The 11750-nt window shown below is 36.6% G+C and overlaps 1 protein-coding gene across 1 annotated transcript in view; it reads left to right on the forward strand.

Annotated features, from left to right (window-relative positions):
* LOC132757871 (dihydropyrimidine dehydrogenase [NADP(+)]-like) overlaps positions 1-11002 on the forward strand; it is a 31653-nt gene extending 20651 nt beyond the window's left edge. The window contains exons 16-22 of the mRNA XM_060749320.1: positions 293-497; positions 1236-1498; positions 4614-4793; positions 6619-6765; positions 7245-7328; positions 7837-7948; positions 10033-11002. Coding sequence (XP_060605303.1) covers positions 293-497; positions 1236-1498; positions 4614-4793; positions 6619-6765; positions 7245-7328; positions 7837-7948; positions 10033-10169 — 1128 coding nt within the window. The 3' untranslated portion in view covers positions 10170-11002. The remainder of the gene's footprint in view (positions 1-292; positions 498-1235; positions 1499-4613; positions 4794-6618; positions 6766-7244; positions 7329-7836; positions 7949-10032) is intronic.
* The last annotated feature ends 748 nt before the right edge of the window (positions 11003-11750 follow it).

Here is an 11750-nt window from a genome sequence, read left to right on the forward strand (position 1 = left end):
TCAGCAGGAACTTAGGATTGTGTGAAGAAACTATCCTGATTAAAAAGAAGATTAAAAATCCTAATCATGTACCATCTCGTGCCTTAAATAATGAACGGAAGGAAACCTATTGTCTTCCTTCATCAGTAAAATAGGGGCGTCTCCATGAGTATGGCCTTTTTCAGTGTGGTAGTGACTTAAACCCAACATATATGTAAAATTGTAAACAGTTACATATAAATAATATATCAAATTTATTGTCTAATGTAGAAAATGTAATCGTTTATGTAAAAAAACAAGTCATCTCTTTCAGAAATCGGGTGCTGATGCTCTGGAACTAAACTTGTCATGCCCCCATGGTATGGGTGAACGTGGTATGGGTCTTGCATGTGGCCAGGACCCAGAGCTGGTTAGAAATATATGTCGATGGGTTCGAGCAGCAGTGAAAATACCATTCTTTGCTAAACTGACACCGAATGTGACCAGCATAGTGACCATTGCAAGAGCTGCTTATGAAGGTAATAAAATTACACAAACATATATTTCAACTGATTCAACGGCTCTTGTAGTGTAGTGCTAGAATATTTCCCTTTTGCTTGAGATCTTGCGAGTTCGACCCTAGCATCACTAGTAAAAACTAGTTTTTTTGCTTATCACATTCTTGTAGTATCGGTGTTTAGACTGGGTTGTGTATAGCACATCTAAGTGTGTAAATGTGATACATGTATTGTTATTGAGGGGCAGTAAAAATTTGGAATGGATAAGTGTCCACAATACTTCAAAGTAAATAATGCCGCCTTTAGACCGAATCATTAAAAAAAACAAGACACGATATTGACAAGACATGTTTTATGGGATATATAAATAAAGCGGTTAAGTTATATAAATATCATTATGTTACCACAGGTGTTTCCCTTAGTATAATTCATTGTCTTCAATTTTATATGAGCATCAATTATATTGCGTATTTGTCACGGGAATGATTTATTGGTTTATATCGCATGCTGTTATGCATATCCAAAATTTTTCTACCCGGAGAAAAAAACACTCTCAACAGAAATGGTTGTAGTATAAATGTCTATACTACACAAGACAACATTGTTCATAGGTCTTCGAAATAAAAAATTACCTAAAAAGTTATTCGTAGCCTAAAATGATTATAAATGCGGCAATAGTAGTAATGTACAATGTCTTAACTACGGTTCCTTAACGGCCGTAATATCATAGTTCTTACCATTTCAAATGTACTTTATTAGGAAAAGCTGACGGCGTCACCGCTACCAATACGGTATCAGGTCTTATGGGACTAAAAGGCCAAGGTCAGGCATGGCCAAATATTGGCAAGAGCAGGAAAACAACATATGGAGGTGTCTCCGGAAACGCTATCCGGCCTATAGCTCTACGCGCTGTCTCCGCCATTGCCAAAGAACTTCCTGGTTTTCCGATTCTAGCTACTGGTGGAATAGATTCCGCTGAGGCTGGGCTCCAGTTTCTTCACTCGGGGGCTTCTGTTCTGCAGGTAAACATATTAAATATAATGATGTGCATGATTTTGTGTATGAGATCATTGATCATTTCACAATTTCTTGTTCGAACTGTTTGAAATACCTAAGTTTGTTTTTTATTTGGCATTGAAATCCCTTAAACTTCAAATGGACTGCATAAACAATTTCAGAAAGGTTGATGTATATGTTGATTGTAACACCGTTAACAACTGATACCGTATACAGCTTACGAGTCGGCTGTATATGTCGACTGTAACACCGTTAACAACTGACACCTTATACAGCTTACGAGTCGGCTGTAAATGTTGACTGTAACACCGTTAACAACTTACACCTTATACAGCTTACGAGTCGGCTGTATATGTTGACTGTAACACCGTTAACAACTGACACCTTATACAGCTTACGAGTCGGCTGTATATGTTGACTGTAACACCGTTAATAACTGACACCTTATACAGCTTACGAGTCGGCTGTATATGTTGACTGTAACACCGTTAACAACTGACACCATATACAGCTTACGAGTCGGCTGTATATGTTGACTGTAACACCGTTAACAACTGACACAGTATACAGCTTACGAGTCGGCTGTATGTATTGACTGTAACACCGTTAACAACTGACACCGTATACAGCTTACGAGTCGGCTGTATCTGTTGACTGTAACACCGTTAACAACTGACACCTTATACAGCTTACGAGTCGGTTGTATATGTTGACTGTAACACCGTTAACACCTTATACAGCTTACGAGTCGGCTGTATATGTTGACTGTAACACCGTTAACAACTGACACCTTATACAGCTTACGAGTCGGCTGTATATGTTGACTGTAACACCGTTAACACCTTATACAGCTTACGAGTCGGCTGTATATGTTGACTGTAACACCGTTAACAACTGACACCTTATACAGCTTACGTGTCGGCTGTATATGTTGACTGTAACACCGTTAACAACTGTCACCGTAAACAGCTTACGAGTCGGCTGTATATGTTGACTGTAACACCGTTAACAACTGTCACCGTATACAGCTTACGAGTCGGCTGTATATGTCGACTGTAACACCGCTAACAACTTACACCGTATACAGCTAACGAGTCGGCTGTATATGTCGACTGTAACACCTTTAGCAACTGTTACCGTATACAGCTTACGAGTCGGCAGTTTATGTTGACAGTAACACAGTTAACAACTTACACCTTATACAGCTTACGAGTCGTCTGTTTATGTTGACTGTAACACCGTTAACAACTGACACCTTATACAGCTTACAAGTCGTCTGTTATGTTGACTGTAACACAGTTAACAACTTACACCTTATACAGCTTACGAGTCGGCTGTATATGTTGACTGCAACACCGCTAACAACTTACACCTTATACAGCTTACGAGTCGGCTGTATATGTTGACTGTAACACCGTTAACAACTGACACCGTATACAGCTTACGAGTCGGCTGTCAATGTTGACTGTAACACCGTTAACAACTTACACCTTATACAGCTTACGAGTCGGCTGTATATGTTGACTGTAACACCGTTAACAACTGACACCGTATACAGCTTACGAGTCGGCTGTATATGTTGACTGTAACACCGTTAACAACTGACACCGTATACAGCTTACGAGTCGGCTGTATATGTTGACTGTAACACCGTTAACAACGGACACCGTATACAGCTTACGAGTCGGCTGTATATGTCGACTGTAACACCGTTAACAACTGTCACCGTATACAGCTTACGAGTCGGCTGTATATGTTGACTGTAACACAGTTAACAACTTACACCGTATACAGCTTACCGTTATCTGTATACGTCTTGTGATGCTGCACATCACCGTGTTAAACTCATTTATACAAAGGGCACACTATGGGCATAATTTAATGTAACACTTAGCATTTCTTACAATCGTTAAACTTAGTAACTCCTATTAACGCTTGTAAATTCAGTAACATTTCCGCAATTTATTATCTCCTCATTATGGTGGTCGTCATCACTTTTTCTGCAAGGCTCCAACCACCAGACTACGTCTCACGTGTACGTAAACGACTACGATGGTGACTTCGACTTCTACAACTTTAATGACTATCAGTACATCTACGGCGACCACTACCACTACTGCAACTTCTTCAACTACCGGTATTACTACGGCTACGAATTTTATAGCTACAAGTGCGACTAAGACCACGACTACAAAAAATATGCCTGCAAATACAGCTACGACTTTGGCGACGACAACTCCTTCGACCATAACGACTACATGTACAAGTCGTAATCTTCAACGACGATAACGTCGACCTCAAATACGTCTTTAAAGACTTCACCGACAACTATCATCACGACAACGACCACGACTCGAAAGACTTCATCGACGGTTATGCCACGAATTTTACGGTCACGACTCACGACGACGAATTTTACGGTCACGGCGACGATCTCGACCACAGGTAATCTAGACATCTATGATCACCAATAAAGCTACAAGTTACAGGGCGTCTACAACTTACAGACTACTAGTACGGTAATATTTCTACTTTTTCTAACACGAATACGGCAACGACTACTATGAAAAACGAACATGACCTCGACTTTTACAATGTCAAGTGCTGTTATGACTATGACGACAACGATTACAACTTCTTTGACTATAAGTAAGACTTCGACGAATGATGACATCTTTCACTGTCTAGAACGATCACTACAACAACAACTCGGACGATGACGACGACCAAAATAACAATAGGGGTCATTTTCTGATCACCACTAACCAGGCAGGCAAAAAAGTGCTTTCGTTATTTGATTATGAACTTGAATTTTGATCTATTGACCTGATAGTTATAAGGAGTCATTATCTGGCGATCATCAATATCCCTACAAAGTATTAAGACTACAGGATAATAAAAGTATTGATTTTAATTTCGTTACTAGGCGAAATTTCTTTTGGTTACAAAATTACTTTTCAAAATTGGATGCATATATTCAACAAATACAGCTTACGTATATAAGCTTTATGTATTTTCAATTAACCTAGACAGCTCACGCGTAAGTTACATACGTTGAAAGTTATGCAACCTACATCAAGTCAGTTTATTGTAAGTTAAGGATGTTTCACTATTTTATAGATATGCAGTTCAGTTCAGAACCAGGACTTTACTCTTATAGACGATTACGTGACAGGATTAAAAGCTTTACTCTACCTTAAAAGTCTGGAGGACCTCAATGATTGGGATGGTCAAAGTCCACCGACCATAAAACATCAGCTCGGAAAACCCGTGCCGAAACTCAACGAACTCATAGGAAAGGTAATCTGTTCTAGTTTTGTATACATATCAAAATCTCTGTTCTTTGGATCATAACTGGAACTTTACGCCCGTATGCAGAAGTTCCGCAAGTCCAATAATTTCACGCTGCTCTGCCGCCATCTCCACATATCTTGTTTTCTTTAATTTTCGTTAACAAAGTTGATAAATCACCGTCAAAACTTAATGCAATCAAATATATATCAAGCAAAACACTGTAAGCTGTACTTGATTGAGTGGTAAATGACCCTGATTTTGAATTCGTGACTCTATTCACCTTGTTATGTTCGAATTCCGACAGAGGCTTTAATATGGAGCCTCTTTCATGTAAAGAATCTATCCGAATAACTTTGATTCTATTCGTTCTATTCGGCTGGTCAAGTTGGAGAGTTGTCGTTAATTTTTACGGTACATTAAAACAAACGGCAAATTTATCCGACATTTTAGCAAACGCTGTCTAAGCATTAATTCTATGAACTAATAATACTCATATAATGTTTTTGTGTCGCCTCTACGCAGTAGTGGCGACATATAGGGATCACTTCTCCGTCGTCTGTCTGTCCGTCCGTCACAAAACTTGTCCGGACTACTCCTCATAAACTACTGGTGCAATTTCATCCAATGATAGTAACAAGTTTATTTGTGCATATCGTCAACCTTTTCGGTTCAATGATTTTTGTCCGAGTTATGGCCCTTTTTAAAGTTTGTCCGGACTACTCCTCTTATACCACTAATGCAATTTCAATAAAACTTTACAGGATTGATCTGTAGCTCAAGTCCTTGCGCATATTGCACGGGTTTTTCGGTTGAATGATTTTTGGCCGAGTTATGGCCCTTTAATAAAAAAGGTATTTTTTTCTGTGTGTTGCCACATACACAAAAGCTTGTTCGGACTACTTTTCAAAAACTACTGTTGCAATTTCATCCAAACTTTACAGGAATGATCAGTACCAAGTCTAGTTGTGCATATCATCGGTTTTTAAGGTTCAATTAATTTTGTCAGAGTTATGGCCCTTTAATTATTTTTATGTTTTAAAGTTTCTCCGAACTACTTCTCATATACCATTAATGCAATTTCAATGAAACTTTACAGGATTGATTGGTAGGTCAAGCACTTGCACATAGTACACGCACGGGTTTTTCGCTTAAATGATTTTTAGCCTAGTTATGGCCTCCGAAATAATAAAGTTTATCCGGACTACTCCTCATATATCATTAATGCAATCTCAATAAAACTTTACAGGATTAATTGGTAGGTCAAGTACTTGTGCATCATACACAAGTTTTTCGCTTGAATGATTTTTGGCTGAGTTATTGCCCTTGAATAGAAAAGTTGTTTTTTGTGTTGAGTTTGTCTGGACTACTCCTCAGAAACTGCTGGTGCAATTTTATCAAAAGTTTAGGGGAATGATCAATACCATGTCTTGTTGCATCTCATCAACATTTTTCGGACCATTGATTTTTGTCAGTGTTTTTGCACTTTTATGATTTTAATTTTGAAATTTGTCCGGACTTTTCCTGTTATACCACTAATGAAATTTCAATGGATTGTTCGATAGCTCCAATTCTTGTGCATATTACACAGGTTTTAGGTTGAATGATTTTTAGCCAAGTTATGGCTATCATGAGGCGACGCATGTCATCACTGATGGCCCTTGTTTAGAAGACCAGGGCCATAATATGACAAAAGCTATTTGATAATAATTCTATATTCTGGTAAAACCCTATTTATAGTAACCATGCCTAGGCCATGATTCATTTCCTGCGCCCTGCTTAGGGGCATCTATCTCTTTCCGTCGACAAATTTTATCTGTATTTCTTTTTCCAGGGACTACCTTCATTTGGTCCATACAAAGACAAGAGGACAGAGCTCATTGCTGATCATTACAAAAATACAGAAATTTTGGACGAGAAGAATAATCCCCCTTCCATTCGTCCACCTCTACAACCAAAGAAACCTGTCCCATCAGTAAAGGTGAGTTAATGTGTCTACCTCTATAACCTAAGAAACCTATCCTGATCCAATTTAGCCAATGAATAGGATTTTATAAATGGATTGAACTCGCTACAGTGCAAACACCTCACAGTGATTTTATTGCTTACGCTCAAATGTAGCGAAGCAAAGGGGGACTACTGCGTTGGAGTTTGACTACATTGTTGGAGCAGTAACTCTAGATGCTTGCAGAAATCATGATCACATAGTAGAAAAATATAGTGTTTTTTCCGCCGAATCTGCCATGTTGATTCATTTTTGTATATAAATCGATGTGAAAAAAATAGACGTTTTAAATTACATTTCCGCGGGTGAAAAGGTTTTAGCATATCATTCAAGCGCCTTTTCCAGTAATACCGGAATAAGAAATTTAGTTTGGTCCTCCTATAGTGGTTATGTTGACTATTGTTTAGACCAATAATATTTATATCATATAATTATGTTATTTATTCCACATGTAGGAGGTGATTGGAAGAGCATTAGATATGATTGGAAGCTATGGAGATCTGAACAATAAAGAACAAGTAGTGGCCCTTATTGATGAGGTATTGACGTGATCGAAATACATTGTTTTACATATAAATACAATCATAGTAGAATATTTTGTTTTACACAGTGAAAAGTCACTGAGTAAAAAAGTTTTTTCCCAATATTTTATGTTTCTTTAAATTCGTTATAGCAAGAAGAAAATTGTTTCAGAGTAAGGAATAAATATTGAAGGTTTGTAGAGATTCGACAGTCCCTATTATGTATATGTTTTGAAGCTTGTTTTTTTATATAAAAAATGACTTAAAAATAAACATTTGATTGAAACAATAGACCACAAGTTTTTTTTCTTCCAGCAGAATTATTATATATGTACATGTATATTTAACTAACACTTGTTCAATAGTATACAGAAAAAGTTTTTAAAAAATGTGAATTCATATAGCAAATAATAAAAAGTATGTTCGTAGACGGTTTAAAAATATATTTTTTATTAAGAGTAACTATTCTAAGCTTGACTATATATGACACTGATGTGACTTTATTACGGATTTTTTTGGTCAACAGGACATGTGTATCAACTGTGGAAAGTGTTACATGACATGTAACGATTCTGGATACCAGGCGATCAAGTTCGATCCTGACACTCACCTACCAATGGTCACTGAGGATTGTACCGGTATAATAACTGTAGAATATTTGCAAGGAATTTTCCTTATCCTCCCCCTTAAATGCTTATTTTTCACTCTATTGTTAACGTTCCTTTATGGCCCCAAGAGGGTGCCCTTAAAGTTGCCCCCTCCTTTCTATTCAGTGGCCTTTTCTGTCCGTCATTCACTTTCGTGTCCGGCCCATAACTAAGTCATTTTTCAAAGGAATTTGAAATAACATGGCACAAATGTTTGTTATAATAAGACGATGTTTCATGCGCAACACCCAAGGTCGAGGTCACTATTGGTGATTTAAGGTCAATATTGTCTATTTGAGAGTATATGTTGTGTGTGGTCCATAACTTTGTTATCCATGACGGATTTTGAAAATATTTGGTATAAATGTTCATAATGATCAGACGATGTGTCATGTGCAAAACCAGTTCCCTACCTCCAATGTGTCATGTGCAACACGCAGACTTCTCTCTCTCTCTCTAAGACCAAGGTCACAGCTGGAGGTCAAGGCTATACTTGGTCTGTACATGGTATATTTTGTCTCCAGTTCATAACTTTCTCATCCATCAATGGAAGTTGAAAATACTTGGCGCAAATGCTCACAACAACAAGCCGATTTGTCGTGCGCAACACCCAAATGCCATACTTCAAGGTCAAGGTCATACTTGGTGTTTAAAGGTCAACATTGTCTGTTCAAGGGTATTTGTGGTGCCCGGTACATAACTTTCTCATCTATCAAAGGATTTTGAAAATATTTGACACAAAGGTTCACAATAATGAGACGACGTGTCATGCGTAAAACCTAATCGCCTACCTCCAAGACCGAGGTCAAACTTGAGGTCAAATCATAACATGGTCTGTTAAAGGGTATATTTTGTGTTCAATCCATAATTTTTTCGTTGATCAAGGGATTTTGAAATTACTTTGCACAGGTGTTCACAATAATAAGTCGATGTATCATGCAGAACACCAGGGCCCCTACCTCTAAAGTCAAGGTCAAATCTTAACATGGTCTTTTATAGGGTATATTTTGTACACAGTCCATAATGTTTTTATTGTTCAAGGGATTTTGAAAAAAAAACGTAGCACAAATGTTCACAAAAATGGGAGGATGTGTCATGCTTAACACCGGACCCTTACCTTCAAGGTAAAGGTTTCACTTGGGTCCAAAGCTTGGTCTGTTCTATGGTATATTTTGTGTCCGGTATATAACTTTTCATCAATCAAGGGATAGCTTGGCACAAATGTTTACAATAATTAGACGACATGTCATACGCAACACCCAGATCCCTATCTCAAATGTCAAGGATACACTTGGAGGTCAAAACCTAAACTGCCAACACAGGCCCATGCAATGGACATGAAATATACCCTGTAACAGACCATACCCTGTATTGATTTTATATTTGTCACATTTTGTGGCCTAGAATGTACTTCTGTTTAGTTATTTCATTATATTTCTTTTATGGATTTATTGTTATTTGCATGCTTTAATCACAATTTTGCTCTGAAAGTCCAGATCCATACTTAAGTCTTATGAAATAGCACAATTTTCTATTTATTGTAAAACTTCCCTTAGGTGGAGGATGTTGGTAACTCTGATACAAATTATTTTTGATATTGACTAAGTATATTATATTTGATAAGAGAGATACTTTTATTGAATATCAAATTATAATAATAATAGTAATGTAATAATAATAACTTTATCGAAGATAACACATTAAGACATATACAGATTGTAACACCTTATTTACAATTCGGCCTTCTAAAATAGAAAAATAAAAACACACACACAAAAGAACACATATCAATTGCATATAACAAGTTAACAATATAAGTGGTGAGTGACTTACTGCTCTCCATAGAACGAGTAGGTAAATCAAATATGGTTCTACTACAAGTAACACAGCAAAAACTATAAAAAATCATCTTTTCAAAAACGAAGCAGAAAGACAAATGGAAATCACTATCTCCTGACCGAGTGTTCTGCAGCATGTTTTTTACAGAAACAAGGTAGCTGCGATTCAAGTGAAAAATGAATTATTCTTTTATTTATAAAGTATTGAATTTTACATGTTAAATGTTTTATTTTTAGGCTGTACTTTGTGTTTGTCCGTCTGTCCGATCATTGACTGCATCAAAATGGTTACAAGGACAGCTCCGTATGTTCCGAAACGTGGGATACCAGTCAGACAAGCTTCTGATGCCAACCTTATTCTTACCACAAACTAAACCGCCAGACCAAATTGATTGCTTTTTTTAGAGAATTCATTTGTAAAAAAATAGCCTTTTCTTTAATAACTAATGTTATCCTAGTTGAGTATAATATTATAGAAACGTGTGTGATTTCATAGATACTTTATGTGTTTATTTTCTCCTTTATTGTTTTTATTTCTGGATTTGTTGCTTTTGCTTTTTACTAGTTCTCGTTATGCGTTGACTTTTCTAAAAAGTGCTGATAGAGCTTTATTTCTGATGGACTAATATAAAATAATGCTAACGTAATTAATGTATTCAACACAGCTTCTAGACCATCTCCTGTTTAACACGTGAGGTTCTTTGATTAGTTAGAAACCTGTTTCGTAATTACTGACCGAGCATTGGAAATTCGCTTTGTATGTTTCAATATACTTTTTTGTTTTCTTATGTGTGTCTTTTCTTTCTTAGTGTTTGTGTTATTCATAAAATATAAACAGTATCTTTTAAGAAAGGTATGTATGGAATACTTTGCTTATCTAAGTAGGTACTTTTTTCTTTCATCAGTGTTTAAGGATTACGTTCCCTAATGAGAATGAATGCGTGTCGTCATATTTGTGTTCAAATGATGACATTGGATAATACCCTCTAATATAACAGAAATTGTCGAAAGAAGGTGAGAGTGCGCTTTGGGTTTTATGATGGAACTCGGAATTAGCCAATATTCACCGATTCAGTAGGGTTCGAAATCCTTATATAATTGTAATCTCATTTTCTTCCTTATTTTTAATGTTTATAACACTTATATTTTGCAAGCGTCTATTATAAATAAACAAGCGTGTGTTTAAATAAAGATAGAATTAACCATTTCTTTTTGCCTTTTCAGTTATTTTTCCCTTAACAACTTAAAAACAAAGGGTTAGAAAAGACAGCATTTTGTTGAAATTCGGAAATAAATGAATGCCACTTAAAGCTGCACGCCTCCAGATGAGCAAAAATATTTCGATAAAATCAAACCCGAGAACAATGTTCTAAGATTTAAGGAAAAGTATAAAGATTCAAAATTATAGTAATAATTTACATGTTGTGTGCGATTAATGACCGATTTTTCAGTATTTATAACTATATTACTACTGCGTTACTAACGCAGTAAGGGCTATTTTTGCATATTTGGACTTCTTAATTTACGTGGGTTGAAGGTGCCATTGATAATGTGTAAATTGCATTGTTTTAGTAACTTCACAATATTATACTGTTAAATACATTTTCAAATTTTCATGAAAATTAGCATGGATCTGGAGGCGTGCTGCTTTAAGAAAGTAATTGCTGTTCATCTTTTATTAAGTCAAAAATAATATAAATATTTTACAGAACTTATTTCACACATAAATACATATTCACTTTTTTTAAACCAAATATTCTGCTGCCAGGACTCTATGCAGGACTTTACAGCAGGACATACAAACTTACACGACATTCGGCAGGACATTGAACTTCTGGACTGCAGGCAGGACATGGAAGTTTTACCAAATCCTCGGCTGGCACGACATTCTGGCAGGACATGGAAGTTTTACCGAATCCTCGGCTGGCACGACTTCTGGCAGTCTGCTGGCAGGA

Source organism: Ruditapes philippinarum, unplaced genomic scaffold (genome assembly GCF_026571515.1).
Source record: "Ruditapes philippinarum isolate M1 unplaced genomic scaffold, ASM2657151v2 ctg624_1_1_1_1, whole genome shotgun sequence".
NCBI lineage: Eukaryota > Metazoa > Mollusca > Bivalvia > Venerida > Veneridae > Ruditapes > Ruditapes philippinarum.